At 41.0% G+C, this 27,898-nt stretch overlaps 1 protein-coding gene across 4 annotated transcripts in view; it reads left to right on the forward strand.

Annotated features, from left to right (window-relative positions):
- The window catches only part of DENND1A (DENN domain containing 1A), a 674,161-nt gene that overhangs the window by 442,248 nt on the left and 204,015 nt on the right, over positions 1-27,898 (forward strand). For all 4 annotated transcript variants that reach the window (XM_066580802.1, XM_066580803.1, XM_066580804.1 and 1 more), the window contains exon 13: positions 24,378-24,503. In XM_066580802.1, the coding sequence (XP_066436899.1) occupies positions 24,378-24,503 (126 nt within the window). The remainder of the gene's footprint in view (positions 1-24,377; positions 24,504-27,898) is intronic.

A 27,898-nucleotide genomic window follows, 5' to 3' on the forward strand; every position in this document is an offset into this window, starting at 1 on the left:
GGGACGTCCTTCCCTGTCAGACTCATGGTGTTACCACAGCCTGGTCTCAATTAGCTCTGCCCCAGCTTTCAGCTAGGGACTGAATGTGTCTGAAGATTTTAGCTCATCTTAAAACACCCTTACAGCTTCCCCTGCTGATTAGCACACGTTCCAGCACACGGAAGAGCTGTCTACAGCCCCCTGCAGGCCATTCTGTGTACTACCTTGCCACAATATATAATACTAGCTGATATACCCGCCTTCGCCTGAGTTAATTTGATACAGGTATTTACGTGTTTGCATAGAAAATTTTTATGAAGTCAAGGTTACTTTAGAGTAACTGAGAAATAAAATATATATACATATAGAGGAACGTTAGATTTTCCTCAGGCTGCATGTGCCGATGTCCCTCTGCAGAATGTGCCACCCCTCCCACTCTCCTCATTTAGGACCTAAAGAATGCTTGCACTAAATTTCGCGCGTGTAAGACACCGGGAAGTTACATTACATAGGGTGCACTTACTTTTGCAATTAGCATTGAAATATCGACTTGTGACCCCTCCTTACTTTTCCTTTTTAGGACCTAAAGAATGCTTGTGCCAAATTTCACGCATGTATGACACCGGAAAGTTACATTACATAGTGGTGCACTTACTTTGTCAATTGGCATTGAAATATTGAGTTGTGACTCCCCCTTGCTTTTCCTATTTAGGACCTAAAGATTGCTTCTGCCACATTTCACGCTTGTATGACACTGGAAAGTTACATTACATAGGGGTGCACTTACTTTGGCAATTAGCATTGAATAATCGAGTTGTGACCCCTTTACTTTTCCTATTTAGGACCTAAAGAATGGTCATGCCAAATTTCGTACAACACCGGAAAGTTAATGAATTAGATTAGGTACATTACATAGGGGTGCCAATACTTTTGCAATTAGCTTTAGGTTTTCGAGTTGTGAACCCTTTACTTTTCCTATTTAGGATCTAAAGAATAGTCGTACCAAATTTCATGTTTGTACGACACTGGGAAGTGAGAGAGTTAGATTTGGTACATTACACAGGGGTGCCAATACTTTAGCACTTAGCATTGATAATCAAGTTGTGACCCCTTTACTTTTCCTATTTAGGACCTAAAGAATGGTCATGCCAAATTTCGTACGACACCGGAAAGTTAATGAATTAGATTAGGTACATTACATAGGGGTGCCAATACTTGTGCAATTAGCTTTAAGTTTTCGAGTTGTGAACCCTTTACTTTTCCTATTTAGGATCTAAAGAATGGTCGTGCCAAATTTCATGTTTGTATGACACTGGGAAGTTAGAGAGTTAGATTAGATACATTACACAGGGGTGCCAATACTTTTGCACTTAGCATTGATAATCGAGTTGTGACCCTTTTACTTTTCCTGCCAAATTTCATATTTGTATGACACTGGGAAGTTAGAGAATTAGTGGTGAGTCAGTCAGTGATGGCTTTCAATTTTATAGATAGATAGATATATCTCAATCAGCTCTAACATTAAAACTACTGCCATATATTAAGATGCAAGTGAACAGTGCAGGGAAAGGGGCAAATATAAGGATTTGAGCGACCTTGATAAATGCAAAATTCTAATATCTAAACGACTGAATGAAAGCATCACCAAAATGGCAGGTCTTGTGGAGTGTTCCCAGTTTGCAGTGGTTAGTACCTACCAAAATTGAAAAACAACCGGGGAACTGCGTTCACTGTATGTACATGGGAAGCAAGACCTAGAAGAATCGCACAGAAAAGTCCCACAGTAACAAAAATTGTTGAAAAAGTTACTGCTGGCCATGCTAGAAGCATGTCAGAATGTACAGGGAATGGCAGCTTGTTGAATATGGGGGTGTATAGTCACAGACCAGTTGGATGACCCATGCTGATCCCTATACAGAAAGTGCCTACAATGGTCACATGGGCATAACCGAACCAGTGGAAAAAAGTGATCTGGTCTGATGAATCACATTTTCTTATGCCTCCTGTGGATGACTTCTACAGACCACATAAACCCTTTATGGCAATGATATTCCCTAATGGCAATGGCCTTTTGCAGCAGGATAATGCACCCTGCCACAATGCAAAAATTTCCAGGACTGGTTTGAGTAACATGACAAAGAGTTCAAGGTGTTGATTTGGTCTCCAGATCTTAATTCAATTAATCGTCTGTGGAATGTGCTGGAAAAACTAGGCTGATCCACGGAGGCCCCATATTGTTACATTAGGAGTTAAAAGCATCCCCTCTGACATTCCCGTTTTGGTGGCACAAAGGGGACTTACCGTTCAAAATATCATGCAGGTCGTTTTAATGTTTGATTTAGAAGTGCTGTACAGTCGACTACGCTTTCCAACATTGTTAAAACTAAGGAATCTTGACGTATTCTGGCCAGATGTAGTTTTTAGGACGCGCTTTTGGAATACATTTCCCTATTCAAAGGGGGATTCCTATCTTGGCTTTGCCTAGCGGAGATGTGAAACTGCTGCCATGGCTACTGGCCTCCTGACCGGAGCAAACAGAGCCAAGCGCTTAGCACAGCGTTGTTTCTATAGCTCGTATTAAAGTGAACGGGAGCTATGTAATCTTGAGGAATCACGGAAACAGTGTAGCTCGCTGTGCTACACAGTTTCCATAGTTCCCATTCACTTTAATGTGAGCTATGGAAACATCACTCCACTAAGCACTCGACTCTTTCCAACGGGTGGACGGAACAAAGCAGCTGGGCTCTCTCATCTCAACCATGAAAGCCAATATAAGAATATCCCTTTAAAATTCATGGTCATGTCAACTTATACGTTGGGAATTTTCCCCAGTGCATTTACTGGTGGTACAAAGGAAATGTGGAGTGAACTAAGCTCACTGGCCAACAAAAAAAATATTTTGGAATGTTTCCTTAACTTCATTGGACAAATCTTACTAATTTTGGGGTCAGAAAAAAGAATATGACAAAGAAAATGTTTTATTAGCTCTAGTTTCTGTGATATACAATAGGTGGAAGTATGTTATGTTAACGGATTAAGAGAATATATATGATACATTTTAATTGCGTTTGCTAACAACATTGAAAGTGCATTTGAAATTATTTTTAATGACCTTTGCATTCTAAAAGTTGTAAATTGATGGGAGAATTCCTGGCTGGTGATTTGGTGTGAAGAGAATCATATGGTTACTTCATGAGATCGTTTTCTTTTGGCTTGCCTCTTGTAAGTGAGTTCCGGAGCATCCACGCACACAGACCAGCAGTAATCCACAAGCATTGCTTCATTTCAACGGCCCTGATATCTTTGTTACATTACGGAAATATCCTGGTGGAATCTTTCTCCGTGTTCATCGCTGACAACTCCACAACTAGGAGGGAAAAAGTTTAGGTGGGAGGGGAAAAAATGGATTTTAAGGGACATGTTGCATCCGAGTTGATAGTATTTTTCCAGAAGTATGGTCACCAACTGAGTGTAGTTATCTCTTTTGTTGCCTAAGAATCCGTGAATAACTCTATTTAAGGCTCGCCAAGCTTTCTTTTACCTTCAAAACTTGGTCAAGCGCAGGATCCTTTACAAGTTGTCAAATTTGTGCCCCAACAAAAATACCTTCCTTAACCTTTGCATCACTCAATCTAGGACATTTGTCTCTTAAGTGCTTAAATGCCTGTCCTTCCTGGTTCATACCTTTGACAAAATGTTTCCGTAAACACAGCTTTATATGAAGGGGTGGAAGAACAACAACATCTTTTGGGTCCACGCGAGGCTTGGCAACGACATTTTCTCGGTAGAGTCAAGATTTCTTGCAGGCCAGTCCGCTTGAATGTAATGTCATTTCCTAGACCCTATTGTCCCACATACATAAAAAGCAACAGTATTTAGTGTACCCCAGTTGCATTCCTAAGAGTACAGCCATGACTTTTAGATTGCTACAGATTTTCCACTTGTGTTCAGCATATTTGATTGAATCGAGGAGGGCTGTCATGTTTGCATAAATCTCCTTCATGTGGATTGCATGACCAACAGGAATAGAAGGAAGACTGTTGCCGTTGTGAAGTAATACAGCTTTCACACTAAGCTTGGAGGAGTCTATGAATAGCCCCATTCAGTTGGCTCATGGTTCAAATTCAAACATTTCATCAAGCCATTAATGTCGCAGCAAACAACCAGATTGTTTTTCTTCTCAAAAAAAGGAAGCCGATTCCTCTTCAGTTCTCTGTACTGTGAGACCCTGACATCACGTTGGAGGAGATTTCATTGCTGTAGTCTTGATCCTAGAAGTTCCGCCTTCTCCTCAAGGTCTTAAATGAGATCACTCAATTCCGCTTAACTCAGTCTGTGCGGTGTAACTTTTTTTTACCTCAAAGTCAGGCTCATGCGATGTGGAAGGCTTGTTGGGTTCTTCTTTTTCCACACTTTCTTCATTTTCTACTTCAAGCTCATAATGTTGGGGTGGGGTGGGAACTGGTAAATTATCTGAATGTGGAATAGGTTGAATAGCAGATGGAAGATTCAGGTATTGAACTGTTCTTGATTTCTTCATTGACAATCCTGCCTTTGTAGGCGGAGTCAAGCAGAAATAGCAGTCATCTGTATGGTTTGTAGGCTCCTGCCAAACCATGGGCACAGCAAAAGCCATGGATCGGTTTTTATTTTTCAGCCATTCTCATAGTTTAACTGAACAAGAGTTGCAACATATATGTGGAGCCCATGACTTATCCTGGTCCCCTACCTTCATACCAAAATAATGATGATAGGCAGTCTTCACAAGAGGCGTCAGATTGCATTTTTGTGACGAAAATGTTATTTCACCACAAATGTAACAAAAATTATTCACTAAATTTACACATTTTTGTGACATTTGGATATAGCAAATTTTACACGTCAAAAGCACTCCAAAACCAAAAATTCTGAAAAAAAGAAAAAGGAAAACAATATGAAACACAGTCATAGCAAAATGTATTATGTTTGTAACCTACAAACATATGGAGAACATTGTGTTATGTCAGTTGAGAGGTGTGATGACTCCCCCTCCCCCCCCCCCCAAAAAAACTCCCACAAAATAAAAATGTAAACTCTAAAAAATGACATGTCACTGTATCTCCAAAGCAAGAGTTAATCTGTCATTTTTATGGTGATTTTTGAATTCAGCAGATGGAAATACATAAGAAGATGCTAATTTTGAGCCCGAAACAAAATCATCGTTGGGCAGTGTATTTAGTCATTGTTGCCCAAATCCTTATCCTGCCTCATTGGCACATGGCCTTGGTCAGCAGTACCTTGTCCTGATGCCTACTTCATATACTATGGTTCCTCTATCACAAGCAATGTAATGTATGGTCTTCATTAGAGATGAGCGAACGTACTCGGTAAGGCCGATTTCGCAATCGAGCATCGCGATTTTCAAGCACTTCACTACTCGGTTGAAAAGATTCGGGGGTCGCCGGGGGGCGGGGCGTGGCGTGGCGGAGCGGGGGGGAGCAGCGCTGAACAGGGGGGAGCTCTCTCTCCCTCTCCCCCCCCACTCCCCTCTGCAACCCCCCGCTCACCCACGGCGCCCCCCGAATCTTTTCACCCGAGTAGTGGAGTACTCGAAAATCGCGGTGCTCGATTGCGAAATCGGCCTTACCGAGTACGTGCGCTCATCTCTAGTCTCCGTTGTGCAGAATATGGCTGTAAAGGAGCAGTGTACATCGCAGATTCTCTCAATCATAAGTCTTGTTTGTAAAATATTACGAGAACCATGTTAGATTAATTAACAATTGCTCCTTTAGGATGTTCTAAATCTAAGTGGTAAAACTTGATGGTAAACTTTAGTCCCTGTTTAATAAACAGCAGGTAGATTTATTTTTCATACTAAGCGACTTCTGTTTTCTGTCGTTCATCTGTTGGCTCATGAAAAGACTGCAGATCCATAGTGAAGATGGATTTAGAACTGTTAATTAAAGACTCCTTGCTCTGTTGAAATAATAATTAGTCTTTCTAATTGAAGTTACAGAAACTTGCTGAGAAGACATTTTCTAGCAGGTTAACGAAACACTGAGAGCAGCAATAGTGTAACAAAATACGGCTTCTTCACTATAATTATATTAGTCGCAGAAGCGCAATACTTTTTTATTTGATCTTGTGTGTTTTAAAGTAAAAGCTGTGTCCTTTTGTAAACTTGTACTTTGCATTCCAAACGAATATTCAGATGTAAAAATAAGCTATTAAACATACCAGTGTGTGCGCTCATGCACCAAGTAATGTATTAGGCATTAGCACCAACAGCTGCAAGAGTAACTAACATACCTCCCAACAGTTTAGCGAGTCAGAGATACTTAAGGTGGCCAAGGTATCAGGAACAGGTAGCAGGAAATGAGCAGCATAGCCATACAGGAGTTCAAAGTAGCCGCATTCGACTTGATGCTCCTTTCTTCACTCCAGAGAAATGACATACAACGTTTCAACCCCTTCTGGGGTCTTTGTCAAGCTGAAAATGCATGAAGCCACCCACATTAAATAGAAAGCAAAAACCAATCACCATATACTAATTAAAAATAGTACCTTCCCCCACAGACATAATGACTTACCCCACCTTTGCAGCAGGTGTGGAGCAGGGGATGGCAAAGGTGCACATAGTGTCATTGCGCTTACACTCAGCGTCCCATGGTTAGAACTGCGCATGTGCGGACCTCTGTGAATCACGCAGCACTCCAGGGACATACGTCACCAAGATGCCCCATGTCATCGTTGTCATGGGATCAACGGTCAATGAACCATAGCACGCCACTGTAGAACATTATGAGAATAGCGAAGCCCCGCATTGTTTGTGGAGGGATTTAGCAACTGCACTACCGGTGGGTTAATATGGATGGCCTGGCAACAAAATAGCTGTGATGGTTGGAACATACAAGAGGCAGTTCATGTTACTACCCAGACCCAGGGCATAGTCCACTGGGACCCAAATGAAATGGCAGGGACATGGCATACATATACAGCCACCTGAGTAAATGCAGTGTAAACCGACCAATCGCATATTAAGTGTTAAAGTGTTCATAAGGAGCAGACAATGATAATGCCAATAGTTATATTAACACCCCACACATGAGGCATCCCTGGAGCAAACCAACGTGCTTTATTAGACTAAGTTATAATTAAAACATAAAGTGCTGATTACCATCAATCTTATTATGAATGTAATACATACAGTACATATGCAAAAAATGCAGAAATATATCGCTGTTGCAAGCACATTGTGATGATGAACTAGTGTCACCCGCCAAGCCCCGGTAAGACACCTGCGCTAGGGAGTCTGTAAATGAAAGGGAGAACAAATATTAAAATCCGGTAAAAAAACATGAACAAATTGACCAAATCATTCTGCATGTAAAAACAGTGAAACATAAGGAAGTGGATCATATTCAAGATTAAGACTTGAAGTACATCAAGCTCAAATGTACATTGACTCAATGTACTTCAATTGCTTAACCCCATCTCCCCCTCCTACATTAGATGGTACATGGTGTATAATATGGTAACGTAGTTGACTAATTGGGTGTTGTGTCTTAAGGAAGTGCTTAGCGATGTGCACATCTAGCTTGCCCGTGCGGATTGTGCTCTTATGCATTTACACTCCATAATTGTCTCACTGACATATATCATATATCAATTTGTCTCTAAAGTTGGCCCCTCTTCGGTAGGCCATTAGAGGCGGAATCTGAAACTCTGGAATCTCACTATGGCATTCCGATAAAATTGGCCATTGTCTGTTGATGATCTGGGCTACTCTACCACTCATTGGGCCAAAAGTAGACACAAAGGGAATGCGAGATTGCATCGCACGTTGAGATGTAGATGATAGAAGGGTATCACGACTGATCAAACGAGCCTTAATCTGAAGGGGCTCAATTATTCCACCTGGATAACCTCTTTGTTTGAATTTTATACATATTTCATCAAGATGTGTATCGATCTTCTCGTCGGTTATGATTATACGCACCCTCAAGAGCTGACTACAAGGTAAGGAATCACACATTTTTGATAGATGGAAACTCTTATGTAGGAGCAAGCTCTTTTTGTCGGTCTGTTTAGTATAAAGATCAGTCATAAGCTGTCTGTCAGCCTTGTAGACCATGACATCTAAAAATTGTATTTGTTCTGGGGAACAAGTGAGAGTAAATTTAAGCTTCGGGTAAATGTTGTTGATTTCGCAGTGGAATGATCACAACTCAGCTTCTGATCCATCCCAGATGATAAAAAATATCATCTATATAACGTATCCATGTCCGGACTTTTGGTCATTGGGGAGATGTCCATTTCATACGTCCAGGAGACACATTTATATATGTTGGCATACGCTGGGGCCACATTCGTACCCATAGCGGTACCACAATTTTGCCTATAATAGGCCTCCCCATACATGAAGTAGTTTTTTCGCAAAATCATTTTCAACAATGTTAGAATAAAGGTTATTTTACCATTATTGAAGTCAAAATTCACAAGGAAAAAGCCCTTCTCATGCTGTATATTTGTGTATAAAGATGTTACGTCCAAGGAGCCTTAGATGAAATTGTCGGTTTTAGAGATATTTTGAATATCATAAACAGGCACACTCAGCTCAGGTGTCCAAGTTAGTTTCAGTGAGTAGAGGAAAATAAACCACCATTAACCCTTTAAGAGCACAGCCCTTTTTTAAAAATTTTTTTTTCCTCCTCACTTTGAAAAAGTCATAACTCTCTTATTTATCCATCAATGTAGATATCTGAGGGCTTGTTTTTCATGGCAAAGTTGTATTTTTCAGTGGTACTATTTTTAATGTACCATATAATAGATCAAGATCTATCAGTAAATCTCTGGTCGAGATACGCTGGAAGCTCCCAAAGACTCCGATGGGAGCTGAAAAAAAGAGGAGGTGGAGGGAGTTTAGCTGCATCGCACGCTGGGGAGAGAAGACAGCTGTCTCTGCTTAAGCATTAGCAGTCCTTCCGAGGATTTCTGCAGATCATGGGATTTGCCGTTACGCTGCAGCCACCTGTGTGAACTGCAGAAAATACGTGACTAAAGATCGGGACTTGGTCACAGCTATTCTTCATTCCTGCAATTTTTTTTTTCTTTAGCACATATGGCCAATAAAACGCTCGGTCAAATATCGCAACCATCTGAAGTATTGGATTCCAATGCATTTGTTCAAATGGACGATTTTCCGGCTCGTAAAATTAGCTGGCCGGAAAGATAGCACATATGCTGCAGATTCCATCCGGCTTCTTTTACGCATGGCCAGAAAAGATATGTCTTGTCACATCTTTTTGCCAGAATACGCAGGCCGTTCTCATAGACTCCTATGGGAGCCTATGAGAGCCATCAGGAAAGGGAAAGTGAGTTTAGCAGTGACTCGCGTTGCTAAAGTCTCTCCCCCTCCTCTTGCTGGCAGCTCCCATAGGCTGGGGGGTGGGGGTGGAGTTTAGCATGGCAAGCGCTGCTAAAGTCCCTCCCTCTCCCTTTGCCAGCAGCTCCCATAGGCTTCTATAGGAGCTTCTATTGCTGTGATCAGCCAGCAAGGAGAGGGGGAGAGAGTTTAGCAGCGATAAGGTTTCTCCCCCTGGCCCTCGGAATTCTAGGCTGTGGCGTATATACATTACTCACAACTTTCTGAATGGGCAAGAAAGCGAGAGATTTAGCTGCAACTTCGCCGTGGGCGGGCAAAAATCGCAACGCCTGTGTGAAAGAGCCCTGAGGTCCACTTGGCACTTAAATCAGTGAGTCCTCATGGTACACTCCAAAAGAAACACTGCTTTGTGTAATACATCTGAAATTAGTGGAGGTGATTTATTTGGTGCTGATAATAACTATCTCAGAGATGCATCCTATCTTCTTTTCTGATTACATTATAAATCATTGTTGATTGCTCCTTGTTGTCGCCTACCTGCCTAGTTTCAATAATTACCATTGTTAATTAGTGGTATTCTATAGTTTGAGTTATATGTGCATTCAGCTTGTTAGAAAATGTAGTTTCCTTTATTTCCCGCCTAGATGAATGCATAGCAAGAACCCAAGAAGTAGGAAGGATTCATCAAAGGGCATTATATCATCAACCTCAGCATTAAAGTGGCTGAGACCTGAAGACGGGTATTTTCCCATGTGACAAATTTGCTTTCGATTCGGATCTGCTGCAGACTTCCCTCTTTCAATTGAAAGGGTGAATTCTGCTGTGAATCCATATCAAAAAGGGCCTCAAAATACGCACCAATGGAGCACATTTTGTCTGTTTTTCAGACTCATAATTTGGTGTGTACTGTCCATTTTGGACAAACTGTACCAATTGCCATTACGTGGAACATATCCTTAGGGTACATTCACTTATAGCTGATTTGCTGCCGATTTTCGTGCAGATCTACAGCAGATTTTAGCTATAAAACTTGAATTCAGTTGAAAGGATGAAATCTGCAGCAATCTGCAGCAAATCAGCATTGTGTGAACACACCCTTAGGGCTCTTTCCCACGAGCATATATCGGCCCACTGTTTTCACGGTTGGCCAATATACACTGTGAACTGATGCATTGTATTCCAATGCATCAGATCACATGGCCATATTCCCGTGACCTAAAACGACCAGCCGGCCAATATAGCGCTGGGCGTTTTTACATTGGGCCCAAAAGATAGTCCTGGAACTATCTTTTGGGCTGCAATACATCAGCTGCTGCATAGGCTCCTATGGGAGCCAGTGACAGCAGCCGGAGAAGGGAGGTGTGAGGGAATTTAGCAGCATGACTGCTAAGCTTCCTCCCTCTTCTCGTCTCCCCTCTGGTTGATTCCAGTGGGAGGGGCAGAATGGGGGTGGGGCTAAGCAACCCCCTGTCCTGCCTCAATGGGAGGAGGTGGGGCAGGGCAGTGCTTAGCCCCACCCCCATCCCAACCCTCCCATTGGAATCATCTGGAGTAGAGGAGAGAAGAGGTGAGCTGGCGAGGGGGAGGGAAGGGGGAAGGCTCAACGGCATGGCAGCCTCGGCATTTATGCTCCGGGGCCCATGCCGTGTGAACAGGCACACAAATGTTAGATTTGTGCGCCCGTTCACAAGCTTTTATGCCCCAGATGGTAGTATATATCGGCCTGGCTGTGAAAACGGTGGCCGATATATGCTCGTCGTAAAGAGGCCTCAGAGGGTGTTTTTTTTTCCCTCCTGAAACAGCGACACCCTTGACTCTGGAATTATAGGTTAGTGCTATTCAAGTAAGTGGGTGTGAGTTGCGATACCACAATAGTCCTTGGACAAGAATGATGCTTTTTCTTCCTATTTCAGTAACAACTAATAGGGAATCGGATGTGAATAGCTTTTTATACAATAAAATTATTACATTTACAGTGGTACCTTGTGTTAGGAGTTTATTTTGCTCCGTGCCGGAGCTCTTAACCCAAAACACTCGTAAGTCAAATCAATTTTCCCCATTGAAATTATTGGAAAAGCCATTAATCCATTCTGGATCGCAAAGCTCTCCTACTGTTTTTAATGGGGATGGCATTGCCCCATTGAAAGCAATAGAATGGCACCCCACAGTAATTTTCTGCTTTTCAGGGAAGGGCTTTAAATATAAGCCCTTTCCTGAAAATAATGCCTAGCTGTAGTAATAAAAATAAAATAAAAACCCAAGTTTTAGCTCTTAAATAACAGCAAAAATTCAAGAGAGAGCCTGCTCTCAAGTCAAAAAGCTTGTAAGCTGAGGCACTCTTAACCCAAGGTACCCCTGTAATTAAAATGGTTCTTATGATGATGATGAAATAACATGTAGTAGTCTGCGTTAGATGGGTCCCCTAGATATGAGTTGGTTGTTCTGTTCTGGGACCCCCAGTGATCAGCTGTAATCTGCGGGGAAGTGTAGCAGCAAGCATTCGATTCTCCCACAGCACCCTTCACAAGGGAAATTAAATAGGGCCCATTAATGTGGCTCATGTGCACTACATATAGGGTCTTTCAGTTTCAGACTCTCTGTGTAGTCACTTCTTACTAAAATGCAAGAGCCTCTGTTCTATTAACACTAAAATGAGACCCAGAGAGAACCTGGACAAGTAGTGGGGCCAGCTTTTTATTACATTGTATAGAGAGTAAGCCAAAGTTCCGACTCCAGCTTTAATTCCAGTAATACATTTCAGCACCACATTGGCTTTGTTTGTGCCAGTGATCAGTTGATCTGCGAGGGTCCTGAGAGGTGGATTCCAGCTAATCAACTATTCATGATCTATCCTAAGGATAGAGCATCAGTAGTTCAGTCCGCAAAAACACGCTATAGTGTGTGTATGTATGTATATATATGTGTGTGTGTGTGTGAAATATATATATATATATTACACACACACAACACTGCCTCTGAATCCTTTTTTCTACCTCCAGCCTTCCCCATCATAACACTGGGTACAACTTTCATGGGCTTGTCAAGAATATGGCTTACTTAATGTGTTTTAGGCCAGTTTCACACAAGTATACTATGGTCACAGACATGCAACTGTAATTATGATGATACCACATTCAGAGTTTTTGCTTTTTTTATGTAGTCCTGCTTAAAAAAAAAAAACCTTTTAAAATACTTATGTTGCTATCTTTTGACTCCTTAGTTTTTTTTAATCAAGTTGTGTGAGGGCTTGTCTTTTGCAGGGTGACCTGTAATTATCATTGATATAATTTGGGGGTACATATGACTTTTTTCCTTCCAATTGTTTCATGGAGCGAGAGTAACCAAAAAAACGTGTCTTTTCTTTTTTTAACTTATTTTAGACTCCCATAGGAGAGTTAAACTTGCGATTGTTTGATTGCTTATTCATTCATTATATGAGTACCTGCAGGTCCAAAATACAGAAAAAAGTTACCTTATTTTCACCACACTGTGAACGCCGTAAAAGCACAACAAAAAAAAGGCAGAATTTTTGCGGGTTCTTTATACAACACATTTTATGTTCCCCCAGAGTGCTACCATTAAAAAATACAATTTGTCTCCAAAAACAAGCCCTCATACAGGTATGTCAACAGGTAATGGCTCTTGTAATGCAGCAATGAAAATCACTTGGTCAGTAAGGCAAAAAATAGGCTCATCAGTAAGGGGTTAAGACATATTAGTGTATTTCTGCTATTAGCGGTCAGTGCGGACTTGTTCTTGTAGCAGTATTAGTCAATGACATTGTAACCCGAGTGCACAGAAAGCTGGTCTGGCATGCAGCACGGTTGTGTCTTAAGAATTCTCCCGAGCTGCCCGCTCGCCACTGTGATTGGCAAACACTGCATTTATTTTGTCAGTCGTATTGATTTTTTTTCTATAAACCGTTATTACAGCCAAAAATGTAAGTGGTAGAGTAGACCTAGATGGGATGTGTCCTCTGCAGGAGGCGGCTGGTGTTGATGAGTGGTAAATGGATTAACACTATATTATAGAGTAGTTAGAGGTGTCGGAGATGAGTGTTAGCAATCTAGGAATCGGACGGTAATCTGTGAGAAGAAAACCAGTGGGATTACTGCCGTATTTACAGAAATAAAGCTTTGTATGATGTCTGTCTCCACTGTACAATATATGTCCTTTATTGCGGCGCAAATTACAATACAAATCTGATGGATAAGCCCCAGAGTAGAGATCTGTTATGCTGTTTCTTCAGGTTGGCATTTATAACCACAATACAGATGCAGAAAGGCGCCCAAAGTACCCATTGTGTGCAATCGGGTTCAGGCTGGATTCACACAAACGTTTCTGTGCAGTGTTTTGCGCTTGGTTTCAGTGGGTTCGTTCACATTCGCGTATTTTGAGCACGCTTTTCATTCACACAAAAAATTATGTTGTGTGCTGTTTTTTCCTGCACATATCGCACTAATTGACTTTGTTGGCCATTTCAATAATAATAATCTTTATTTGTATAGCACCAACATATTCCGCATTTCAATGAAGGGGAGCACGGTTGTGTGTTTTTCTGTGTGTGTAAAAAGTACAGTAAAGCCCACACAAATACGCCTCTGTAAATGTGCTTACACCCTTGTGACTTCAGCCTTAGAAAAAAATATCCGTATCCTAAAGATTCATTTTGATTCTACCATTTTAAATTTTTGTTACATGTTGCGTTCTGCGCTGTCTTGTTTTCATATTTATTCGGTTTTTACTTTTGTTTAGTTTTTTTGTGCTATTTTTGTAATGTTGCTGAAATACAGATAATAAAAATAAATCTGCACATGTAAATGATGTAAAAATGGAATGTGTTGTAGGAATTCAATCTATAGACTCCTGTAGGCTAAAAACATATCTATAGAGATCTGTTGGAACATGCTGCGTACTGACAATAAGGCATATACATAAAAAATAAAAAAAACGCGTTCAGAAATGTGTAAATGTGACTAAAATAATTGTTTTGTCAATGCTTTTTTCCTGAAAAATTTGGTAATGCGGATTCGTAATGTGCAAGTGTGAGTGAGCCCTCAGTATGCACACCGGCGAGTTTCAAATCCGTCCAAGAAAATCTGACCTATAATGCACTCATTTTACAGTCGAAAATCTGCAGTTTGCATTTAAATGCGGTTCCATTAATTAACCCCTTAGTGACGAAGCCTGTTTGCGCCTTACTGACGGAGTCAAATTTTGGAAATCTGACATGTCACTTTAACATAGAATAACTCTGTAAAGGTTTTGCATATCCAAGTGATTCTTATACTTCATATTATACTTCATTTGGGTGGTAAAAATAGATCAATAGAATTTGTGAGTATTAAAAGTGCCAAAATTCTGAAAATGTTGGAAACATTTTTTTTTTGACATTTTCAACTGTAATATCTTAAATAAAATTAATTTAGAGACAGATCAGTTCACGGCCCTAATCGTTATTCACTGTGAAGAACCTACTAATAATAAAATATAACTTTTAATATTGCGTTAAAAAATATATATGTCTGAAATATGTGCAAACATACTGTACACATTTTTGCTAGGATATATATTTCCATCTGTTTACTTTTCTATTTATTTTGGCGCACATTTGAAACCCTTTTTTTTTTTAACCATTTAGGAGATGTACAAATTTAACATTACTTATCAACGTTTTGAGGAATACTTTGTTTTCCTGCATTAAGCCAACATTGCAAAGGCTCAACTTTCAACTTTTTTTTTAACGTTACATGATCACTGTTATCTATTGGATAACAGTGATCATGTGACCGGGAACCGCATACAGCAGTCCCCCGTGACATCTCTCTGCTCCTGGCTACACATGCTAGCCGGGAGAAGAGGGATTTTAAATTTCCTGGGGCGCGAGCCCTTCTGTGCACGCATCCGACGTTTCTGTCGGGCGCATGCACAGAAGGCAGCATGAGGTCATGGAAGGACCATATCACCAGGGGACATCGCGGAGGACGGGGGTGAGTATTTTCACCACCCCTGATGGTTCCGATTCATGAGGGGAGGTGAAAGTTTTTTACTTTATTTAACTTTTTTGAACTTTTCAAATGTACCGCGCCAATTTGGTTGTTTGCGCAGAAGGCGCCGGAGGGTGCGTTCCGGACCAGATCATCGCCAGACATCGCAGAGGATGGGGGGTGAGTAGTTTCAGACCCCCTCATGGATGCGATCCTTAAGGGGAGCTAAAACTCTAACTTTTTAAAACTTTTTATATACTTTAATGCTACCATCGCTATCTGTAGGATAGCGCCGAATGCATGACCAGGAAGGGCTTCCTTCGGCTTCCCATGACAGCTCCAGGTTGTCGGCTACCTCCGGGAACCGACAGCATGGAGCTGTCACGTCCAGAGCCTGCAGGGCTTTATTCCTCAGGGGATGCATGTTTTTATATCCTTGAGGATTAAAGCCAGGACATAAAAAGGCAATAGGGCCATCACTAAGGGGTTAAAATGGGAATAGCGTGTCAAACTTGCATGCAAATCATATGGCTTGCAAGTACAATGCAATTTTTTTCACACTTTTAAAGGAAGTAATGGGCAATCCTTTAACAGATTTGCCCAAAAATAGGACATGCTGCGATTTTTCGATCTCATCATCACTGCGAGTGAAAATTCACTCATGGAAATGAACCCATTGAAAATATTGAATTCTATTCATGTGCCAGTTTCTGTCCATCTTGCAACACACAGAACCCGCGCATGAATATCGCCCCTGCAATTACAGCCTAAATCTAATGGGCGTGATGGCCACACACTGCTTAAAAATGGCCTGTCCATTCCTGGCGGTTACTATTTATAATGTGCCCCTTCATGTAGTAAAGCTTATTTCTGACCTTGATGCTGTATGAATGGTGTTGTTTATTGGTCTCACCAACTTTCTGAGAAGTATTCTACTGCAAACAAAAGTTGATTGCATGATATTTTATAGTTCTAAGCATCAGAACATCGACAAATGTGTCCAAATTGTCCATTTGTCCTTTTACATGAAGAAAATTATTTTTCATTATTTGTCTAAAACTCTTTCTAAGGGCTTATTCAGACGTCCGTATAGCGGCCGGGTTTAGCTCCACCCCCGCCACACCCCTCCCATTACAAAAAGTGGTGGGGGGCGGGAGCTCATTGCACTGCTTCCGGCCCGGCCCGCCTTCTCCCCCACTGGGAACCCATCTGTATACTAAGAGATGGTATGTTTTACTGCAGAACATTAGATCTTTCCAGCAGCCGATGTAAGTACATTGAGATATCATGCGTAGTCCAGGAGTCCAAATCGTAAATTCAGTCATCTTTGTTTCAGAATTTTTTGACTCGCCCAAACAGGGCTTTAGTGTAAGCAAAGAGTGGATGTGAAGAAAGTCACTTTTGCGGACTATATGTTTTGTGAGCCTACGGTGGGGCATGAAACGATGCAATTATTTATTTACAGCTACATTTTCAGCTACAAAGAACTAAGACATCATGTGACGCACCAGTGATTTGCAATCTGCATGTGTGAGAAGGTGTCCGGTTGATATTTGCTTAGTTTCAATGAGTGAGCATTCACCTTTTGTGTAAATGGTAATTAGATCATTAGGAGATCTGTACTTGCACCTGAAAAGTGTGGCTTTGTGAATATGGAGTAATTACACACCTCGACAATGAAAGAGGGAGGTCAGCCGGGGTTAAGTGCGTAATAATGCACAGGTGGAGCAGAGCCTTTGAGAAGCCAGAAGCAAAAGGGTTAGGATGATGTGTTTCAAAGGATGGAAATGTCAGTGATGCTACCATAGATACTGTTATTTTCTGCTCAGCCTTTCAAGTGCTTACCCCAGTGATTTGAATTATTAAAAACTATCAGGAACTTAGTTATGCATGACCAGACACGGGCTATAGGTTGCTTTCGGTCTTCTCTTAAATGTCTTGTTTCCACTTTACTTATTTGTTGTTTCATTTTGCAAGGCTTAAGAACCAGAAAAAATTCAACCCCTTGTAAAAACCAATTTGTGAGTGAGAGTAAAATGTCTTCCAGACGACCAGCCAACATTGCATTAAAATGTGGTCTTTAGAGTGTGGTCTTCTTAAAAAAAGATGGCTAATATATATGATATGTGGTAGCATTATTCCTGCTTTTGCTGCTATTACTTGACTTTCCTGAACTGCAGGTAGGTTTTCCTGTACCCAGGGCAAAGATTTAATTGGGCGCCTCCATCATCTTTGTTCACTGTGGGCCACACCGCCACCACCCAGCTGTTTTCAGGAATGTGCCCTCTATGTTGCTATGCATTTATATGGGAGCCATGTGCCAGCACACAGCTTATATTCCACTATAAACCATCTTGTAGTCTAAATGCACCGAATATGCCATCCAAGCGCGTCGTACATTACACCTTGTGATGGACTACCGGATTTCATCAGTTGTTAGTAAGAAATGTCAGCTTATTATGAAACCTTATATATTGCCTGAGGATACCACAAGGTTCATATGCAGAGTACCTACTGCCACGCGGAAACAGCATGTAGCACATAATAGGACCACATGATACAATAAAATATATTAAAGCATCCCGACAAAATTCTGTCCTGGGACAGGAGGAACAAGGGAGTATGTTACTTGTAGTTGTGCTTCTCTGCCGCCCCTCTGATCCACCAGTTTTGTGCCCTGAATTTGGTCATCCAAGATGGCTGCATCAATTTTCTAACTACCTAATACACACTGTACACTGCTCTCTGATTGGCCAGTGCTGATAACATGAGCAACTCTGGCCAATCAGAGCAGGTAATAGTGCATTAGTAGTCTAACACCATGGGGATTACATAGCCTGAAGATTATTTGGGTCATCTTGGACAGTTGAAAACAGGATCCAGAACCAGGGGATTGGAGGGACAGCAGAGAAGTGCATCCTGGTGCTTTTATGGAAGGTCCCTAATAAATATTTGTACTATTCATTAAATAACCATTCTGGAGCATCATTTCTTATAATTCTGCCTTGTATTGCTCCCCTGTTGTTTCTCTAATACAAATTTGAATAATTTAAAGGGGTTCTCCGGGCAGATTCTATTGATCATGATTGTCAGTATAGTTCATCAATAATTAATCATTAGAGATCCAACACTTGAGATCCCCAGTGATCAGCTGATTGTGTGGGCGGCAGGCAGTGCAGCTGGACTTCGCCATTGGTGGCTGAGGCAGAAGTGTCAGTGGAAGCGTAGTAGGAAGCAGCTGCTCCCATTGACTTCAGTGGGAGTTGAGCTCTCTGTGACACTTCCACCTCCAATACGGATAACGATGTCACACCCCACTGCACTGACAGCGGGCTGGACAATCAATGGATCACCAAGCATCGTGACAGGTATGTGGTTATTAACTATTAATAACCTATCCTAAGGATTTGCCTAGACAACCCTTTTAGTAACTGGGTGTTGCCATTACTTTTGTTAAAATAGATGTGACCAAACACAGTCTGAGACTGGCAGCACTGATTGGACAATCTGTATGCTCGGACACCCCCCTCCCCCAATGATAAGACCCAACTGTCAATTTTTAATTCTAAATTTCCATGAGGAATAACAGAGGAACCACACAATGCAGATCAGATGCTCCAGACTTGTTATATGATGGGGAATACAATTACTTACTAAATCAGACATGTCAGGAGAGGTCATGGTTCCTCTTTAAATAAATTTGCTATACTTCTATTTGTAGAGAACTACTGTAAACGCTGACGTACTACTTTGATAATATAAACTGCTGCTTTTGTGCCTACAGAATTGGAAAACCAAAACTGGCATGTTTTTGGGCATTAGTCAAATAGTCAAACTCATTAACTCTAAGGTAGTGTTTCCCAACAGGTCATGTTTTTAGAATATCCTATAGTAAGAACACCTGTGGCAATGTCTGAGGCACCGACCATAATTACATCACCTGAGCAACACTGAGGAAATCCTGAAAACATGACCTGTTGGGGGTCCTTGAGGATTGGAGTTGGGAAAGACTGTTGTAAGGGGGAATACTTACATTTTTTTTTCTCATTGTGAATACAGTCTATGTGTATCATTTGAACTTTGACACTTTTTGGATACTTTGTGTGTGTATAATAATGCAAATTGATGTAAAGAGTGAAATTTATACAATTAAGAATCAATATATACAGTAAACTGATTTGTGGAGGCAATTTTACAAGGTTCTCTGATTGATTAGCAAAACCCCAAAATACGGCAGTTTTGAAATAAAGCCCCCTTTACATGAGCGAATGCATATTTATGGAACGGACGGTGCTTTTTTTGTGCACACACTGGTGTATTTTACTGTGATTTTGGCGCCCAAAAGGCATTTTCATTTGTGCGTGGCAAAAAAAAATGCACCAATTGCAATGGCTAATTAGTCTGAGTTTCAGATGTGGTTTTCTTGTGCAATTACGCAGTGTTTCTTGCATCTATTAGTGTATTGTATGGACATTTGTGCATCACCATTGACTTCTATTGGCATTTTGGGTGCACAAATACGCAGGAAAATAGAGCATTCTACTTTTTCTTTGCGTAACCGAAATACTCGCATGTGAACGAACTCATTAAAATCAATGGTTTCTATTCTCTGCGTATTGCGCGCCCAAATACGTCCGAGTGAAGGGGGTCAAAGTAGTCTAACATTGCAAATTCTTTCCTAGTCCCATGTCGCTGCTTACCATTACACCTTTGTATGGACTAGGCCACAGTGATGCTGTGTCCATAGAGTTAGTGTCATAGCTATAAAGTGAGTGGCTGACCAGGATCGGCGCAACACACTATATTTTGAAGTTAGCATAAATATCGTAAGCTAATGTAATAGTGGTGATGACGGCAACCCCCCGTAATACCACATCTTTAAGGGCGTCAATTGTTTGTTTATCATGGCCCTTCAGTAAACCCCCACAAGAAGAAATCAGATGGCATCTAGTCTGGTGATCTTGGTGGCCACAGAATTAATTTTCGGTTTCCCTCATGCTTGCATAAGGGACCTGTTAGATGAGTTGTTTATCGTTTGAACGGGCGAGTGACATCACCACTAGCTCGTTCTCATGCAGCCTGTTAATACAGGCAGATACATTGTTGCCTTGTTCAAATGAAGAATCAGTCAGTCATTCATATTTGCTGTATAAGTGAATGAGAGGGACTGAAGGATCGGTGTTTAAACCGAACGATAAGTGAATGAGCCAACGATGATTTTTATGCCGGCATAAAATGAACGACGAATGAAAAGAAAGTTTTGTTCAGCTCTTTAGACTAAATAATTATCGTTCACTTTCGCTCATTTGAACAGTATTTTGAACGAATCGTTCCGTCTAAAAGCACCTTTAGGCCCCCTGTCCACGGCAGTGATTTTGCCGTCACCTATGGAAAGCGCTGGCACCTGTCCACGAGCGGAGAATCATTGCGATTCGCACCATGCTGCAAATTGCCCTGATTCTCTACGGTCAGCCTATCTATTAGATAGGGCTGACCGGCGGAAATTCGGGGGCGGCCCCTGGTCCCGGGCGGTGGCTCCCGCTGGACTTCGCAACGCCTGTGGACAGCCGGCCTTAGATATGTGACATGTTGTACCATCTTGTTGACAGTAACCTTCCATCAATGCCTTATTTGTTAACTGATTCTTAACGAATTTGTGAATACAGGATTTTGTCGGTACACTTCCTTCACCACACTTTTTCTGAAATGCCGTTCGACTTTATTTAAATGAACCCATTCGCCAGTATTAATGCGCAATAAAGTTAGACTGCGTGCATGTTTGTATACCAATACTGAAGAAAAAAGACATGGCCGCACATCCACATATTATACATTGATCTAGCGCTTCTCGGCAATATTTATAAACATGAGGTTTTTTGTTACATTTTGATCAAATTGTATAAACCCTATGGCTAATTCACACCAACCTTTTTAATGGGCCCCTGATCTACTAGGCGCGGCACCGCATGGTGACTGTTGCTGCCTCAACACAGCACCTAGAGGAGGAGTAACCCAGTGACCACTGCTGTCAGGTGTAGTCCCTCATCTCAGGACCACATTACACCACGGGCACCACATCACATCACAGCAGCTGTCATGCAGTACTGCACTATATAAACAGCTCTGGAGCTTACCTGTTCATATGCTCTCAGAAACCAGTCTGAGATCCAGGTAGGTTAGAGGCCGCTTCTGGGAGCATTTGAACTAGATGGTCATTGTCTTCATTCAGCCTAGCATAGTATGCTATAAATACTGCTGAGAAGCACTAGATCAATGTATAACATGTGGATGTGCAGAACACCTGCTCCGGGTCTTTGTTAATGCCAGGAGCATCTCTTGAGCACATTCTGTAGCTGTTCATTATTACTGGAGAACACCCCGCAGAGCATACTTGGAGTGTGCTGGCTGTAGTCCATCCAAAAGCAGAGTTCAAAGCAGAGCATGAAGATGGTGGCGCCCAGTTCAAAAACTCGTATGAGGTTTATCCTGGACGGACAGCCCTGCAGCATAGAAATGGAAGCAGAAACTGCAAGAATGCGCCAGGTAAGTAAGTATAAAGCCAGTTCTCAGTGTCATCATTATTATTTATGGTCTGACCTGGCTGATTTGTACTGAGCACACTAGAATGGATTAGGTTGAAGGAGATCTTCACTCTACAGGCTGTTCATCATTGCTGCAGCAGATCACATAGTAACATGGTGTATGCCAAAAAAAGACTAAGGTCCGTTCCTATTACCCCCCAATGTTGATCCAGAGGAAGGCAAAAATAAAAACTCCAATGAGGTAGAAGACAATTTTCTTCATTTTAGGGGAAAAAATAATTTCCGGACTCCAAATCTGGCAACCGAAATAATCCCTGGATCACTAACGCGATGTCACGGATTACTCTGAGAATGTATCCAACCATGTAAAAATGAATATGCCTGATGTCTGTGGCACACAGAGTCAGACACCTCTCTGGTGGTTGTGTCTCGACTTGTTGGGTACACTAGAAAGGAGAAAAGCGGCAGCAGCAACAACTGTGTAGAAAAGGAAAAAAAACTTTATTACTCCATGTACAGAAGCAGGCAACGTTTCAACAAGAAGGTCTTTCTCAAGGCTTAAGAAAGACCTTTGGGTTGAAACGTTGCCTTGTTCTGTACATGGAGCAATAACGTTTTTTTTTTCCTTTTCTACACCGTTGTTGCTGCCGCTTTTCTCCTTTCTGGTGGACTGTGTTGGGAGTAATAGGTCCATGGTTCCCTGTAAGTGGCTTTGCAAAGCTCATCATTACTCTCATTGAACGGTATTTTTTTGTAAGAGTGCTGCTGGACCTCTGTGTTGTATTCTGTGGACTTGCTGGGTAGAGTCCACTTCATTGAGAGGTGACATCTAATCTTCATCCTAGAGGACTATCCAAAATATATACAGCTATTGAGGAATGTTTGGGCTTCCCAGAAAGAATCGCCCCGTATGATGCCATTTTTTATACATTACAACCGCACACTCTATATTATAGCAGGGACATATGTGGAGCCTCTGACACAAGCCTAAAATCGTATTTTTCTTTGAAGTTATACCCCAGATCATTTTCAATAAAAATAGATCCAAATCGCTTTAACGACTTAAGTTAATTATGGCCGGACAGTGAATTAACTGACAAAATATCCTGTATTATACTAATGGTGTGATTCTCCGTGGTCACATTAATTTTCTGAAAGGTTCCATGCACATTCCTGCTTAATTAAAATAACCTTCAGTGATATTTACGTGGGGCTAGGAAGAAGACTTGCACTACATATCAGTTTGATCCATTCGTGTGCTGGTGTGACCTCACTTAGCAGTAAGTGTTTCTGACTTAAGCCGACTTCAAGGAAAATCTGCAAGAATGACATTTCTATTTTAAACAGCAACAATTTCAGAAGAATGGGTTCCATAAAGACGACACCGTTAATTACCGATATCTACTTTGTTTTATGATTGGCAGGGGAATTTTCTATGTGTATTTATAGACGGAATATCAATGTCAGCTGTGATGCACTATGGGGGGTTTTCACTTAATAAATGTACCACTCAACATGGTTTTTGGGGCTCAATCAATTGAAATGGGTAAATGGCGTTACTCCAGACAATTTGGCTGTTTAAAATGAAGGGATTCACTGTAGACTAAGGTTATCTATGGTTTTAAATTCTTTATTCACACTTTTGTATGCTTCATGTCCACCACTGTATGTGTGTCTATTCTGTGCATGTTTCTTCATTTGTAGTTATTTCTGTATTGCATCTAAAAATACAGTTATTCTCCTGTGTTGAACTAGAGAGGGTATAAATGTACCAACTGCCAACTAGAGGGTATAAATGTACCAACTGCCAACTAGAGGGTATAAATGTGCCAACTAGAGGGTATAAAAAACGACTGCCATAAAAAGCCTACTATAAGGCCTAAAAAAAAAATTATATATATATATAATTATTTTAATTCTCTTCTACATTTTTAACTTTATATTGTTTTACCATTTGTGGTTATAGGAAAGGGGGAACATCCTCCTGATTGGTGGTATGGAGTTTTTCAATGTTTCCTAATGGAATATGCAAAATAGGAGTACCACTTGGGCTCGGTTCACAGCAGTTCTAAGGTTTTCCTTGATTGGCATCATTCTGGTTGCCGAACAGAAAAAATGGAAGTGCTGGTGGCGGCATATGTTGGACCCAACAGCATTGGATGGACCCTATTGAATACAATGGGATACCTCCAGCTTCCAGCATTCCGTCCAGGATTTCATGCCAAATCTGCGTTGGAGGCTCCTACTACAGAAGAAGATGCTCCTGGCATCCATCCTGTTACAGTCCTCTTGGCCTGATCATTTTGATATGTCTGTGAATAAAATTAGGTGCAAGGGGTTATAACAATTTAGTTTACTACTGGTTACTACAGTTTAAAAAAATGGTTGTATAATGTTGTGCCTTCCTAAGCATGTTGCTAAGTATCTCATTAGATGCCCATACTTTTCTATTTAATGGGTGGTTTTTTTCCTCAATTGACATAATGCTGCTTTTATATTTGCCAGGTATCTGCACTAAAGAACCGACTGAGAAAGGTGTCCACAACGACAGGAGACGGGGTGGCACGAGCATTCTTAAAAGCCCAAGCCTCTTTGTTTGGCAGCTACAGAAGTGCACTCAAAATTGAACCAGTAAGTGGAATATTTTTTCTTAAAGGACACATTTTTCCATCCCTGCGCCTCTCACCTGATTGCTTCTCACATTTTGGAGGTTTCCCCTGTGTATTGTAGCCACTTTCACGCTCCCTGTCTGATGCTTATCAGGCACCATCTTACTGCCAAGATTTTTTACTTTGTTTCACATTTATTCCAAGTATACAGTCAGCATGATGAGTTGTGATCTCCTCTATTCTAACTATGTGACAAGAGCTGTGATCTCCTTTATTCTAACTATGTGACAAGAGCTGTGTGATCATCATCAATAACTATGAAAAGAGTGCCTCTCTTCACCTCTGGGCAGTTTCTGTGGTAGATCCATGTGACAGCATCATATAGACTGAGAAACTGACTTTTGAAGGTGCTTTTGACTCAATTTCATATTGACAAGAAACTATTGACTACTACTATATGAATTTCACATGGTCTGTGCTTTCTAAGGATTCTTGGAGTTGTGTTCTGTTTGTAAGACTACTGAAGACAGCTATTTAGTTACCCAGCTTCTAGAGTTGAATAAGTAGCTAAATTCTGAGGCAACATACAGTCATAAGTAAAACTAAGTGCGCTCTCTTTGAGTTCTATGATTCTACATATAAACACATCATTTAAAAAAAATCTGGTCCTCAGAGGGTCTTAAAATTTGGTTACTACAACCTCGGATAAACCGCAACACATGGCAAATTACATTAGACAAAAGTAGGCCCAAATCCAAATGCATTATGTGAAAAAGTAAGTGTACCCTTACTACTTCCATAGGAATTAAGAGGGTAAGAAGGGGCCAGGTGTTGCTAATCAAATGCTCTTGATTAATTGATCACCGCAATTGTAACCACCTCTATAAAAGCAGAATTTTTAGCAATTGTTTTGGTCTGGAGCATTCAGGTATGTGTTAACACAATGCCAAGGTGAAAAGGGGTAATTTGCATGAGGCAATTATTCTTACTGAAAGCAGCAAATTCGGGCGATGATTGACCTGTGTATATGCAGCCACGGACAGGGCACTGAGCGAGAAATTGCTCACCTGTTAGAGTCACTAAGTCTTTAGCAGAACTGAAAACCAAGCAACTATTGGGCCGTGTAAACAGGAGCCATTCAATGTTTGAGAGGCTCCTGTTTATTGTGATTGGAAGTGGGTGGCCCGAAACGATCCTGATCCACCCCACCCCACCCCACCCCAATTCACTTGTACAACTATTGCTCCAGTGTTTAGCTTAGGAGCACTAGTTGGGCAGTAATCCGTAGGATGTCTGTTGGGCGCTTATCTGGCCCACAGTTGTCCCATGTAAAGAAACTTTTAGAGAAGCAATTGTTGCTGCCCATCAATCTGGGAAGGGTTATAAGGCTATTTCCAAACTATATGGAGTGCATCATTATACAGTGAGAATTATTTATAGGTAGAAAACCTTCTGGATAATTGACAGTCTTCCCACGATTGGATGCCCCAGCAAATTCACCCCAAGATCAGACCGTGCAATTCTCAGAGAGACTACAAAAAAACCCAAGTGCTACATCTCAGAATTTAAAGGCGTCAGCATGTTAAATGCTCAGGTTCATGACAGTACAATTAGAAAAACAAAGAACAAGTGTGGCCTCTTTGGGAGGGTAGCCAGGAAATGTCTCTTCTTTCTAAAAGGAAAATCGCAGCATGAATAAAGTTTGCAAAGCTGCATCTGAACAAACTACAGGACCTCTGAAACACTGTTCTATAGACAGATGAGACCAAAGTGGAGATGTTTGGCCATAATGCCCACCTTCATATTTGGTGAAAACCAAACACAGCACATCAGTACCAATACTTCATACCAGCTGTCAAGCATGGTCGTGGAGAGGTGATGATTTGGGCATGGGCACCTGGTTACCTAGGAGTCAATGAGTGGACCATGAACTCCTGTGTATACAAAGTATTCTAGAGTCAAATGTCATATGTCATCAAAGACCATCTATCCAAAAGCTTGGCCGAAACTGGGTCATGCCACAGGACAATGTTCCCAAACAAATCAGCAAATCTACATCAGAATGGTTGAAAAGGGGAAGAATCAAGGTTCTGCAATCGCCCAGTCAAAATTTGGACCTCAACCCAATTGAAATACTGTGACAGGACCTTAAGAAGTTGTGCATAAACGAATGCCCACAAGCCTCAATGAACTGAGACAACATTGTAAATAACAGTGGGCCAAAATACCTCCAAAACAGTGTGAGAGACTGATAGTCATGCATTAAAGGATCGCTTCAAGTTACTGCTGCTAAAGCTGGTTCTACAAACTATTGATTAATGGGGTGTACTTAATTTTTCACACACTACTTCATGGGGATGAACTTAATGTTCACACACTACTTCAGCATTTTGGCCTAGTTTTTGTTAAATAATTAAATTATTAAATTTATGTGTTGTTCATCTGAGGCTGAGTTTACCTGATTTTCAGATCTTCTAAGGACCAGATGTTTTTTATGTCCTGATACATAAACCCATAGAATTCAAAGAAGGTGTACTTAGTTTTTCTCATGACTGTAAGTTATGGATCAAGTAATTCAAAATATCGCTAGGTAAGGTCTTCATCCAAAAACAGGCTTACCATTGACCAACTATATTTTTTCCAATCTGAATAATCCTTTATCACAGGGTATGCATTAGAGAGTTATTCGATATGTAACATTGATGATGTGCATATCTCTCCTCAGAAAAAAAAACCTCAGTAAAAAGTGAACAAAAAGCTGTGTGAACCACAAAACCGTACCAACAAAAACACAATTTGTGTTACAAAAAGAAGCCTCACACATATCCATCAACGGACAGATAAAAATGTTATGGCTCTTAGGTTTGGTAGTAGGTTGGTCACTAGGATGTTAACCTGCCCTAACATAGCTCAATAACCTCCATCTCCGAAACTCAACTACATAAAATCTAAGCTTTCTGCGAAGCAAATCTTAACCCTTTCTTCCCTGGCATCCTTGTTGGAATGTGAATCTTTTTGCCTACCCATGACAGCTGGAAATTTCCAACAGAGATTATTTTTGACTGGTAATCACAAAAGTTTTTTTTTTTTTTCAGACTGCGTTGGTCTGACATTTTTTTTTTTCACTGCTCACCGGCTATTTTAAATTTTCACTAGTTGTATAAAAACCTACTGTGGGGAGGTGTAAAAGAACGACGACCAGGGAGAGAACATATTGATGTGTTTTGTCAGAGCAAATACATCCAACTCCCGTCTTGTTCTGGGTCTCTAATCAACCAGCTGAGTAACATCGATTTGGGTCTGTGTTACAGCAGTAAAGAAAACCATTACCAGCAGAGAGCAGGAGATGTTGCTATACAGTAGTGCCATACAGTACATCATTAGTACAACTGTATCTAAGTGTACTAGACAAGCAAC

This window comes from Eleutherodactylus coqui, chromosome 10 (genome assembly GCF_035609145.1).
Source record: "Eleutherodactylus coqui strain aEleCoq1 chromosome 10, aEleCoq1.hap1, whole genome shotgun sequence".
Taxonomy (NCBI): Eukaryota; Metazoa; Chordata; class Amphibia; order Anura; family Eleutherodactylidae; genus Eleutherodactylus; species Eleutherodactylus coqui.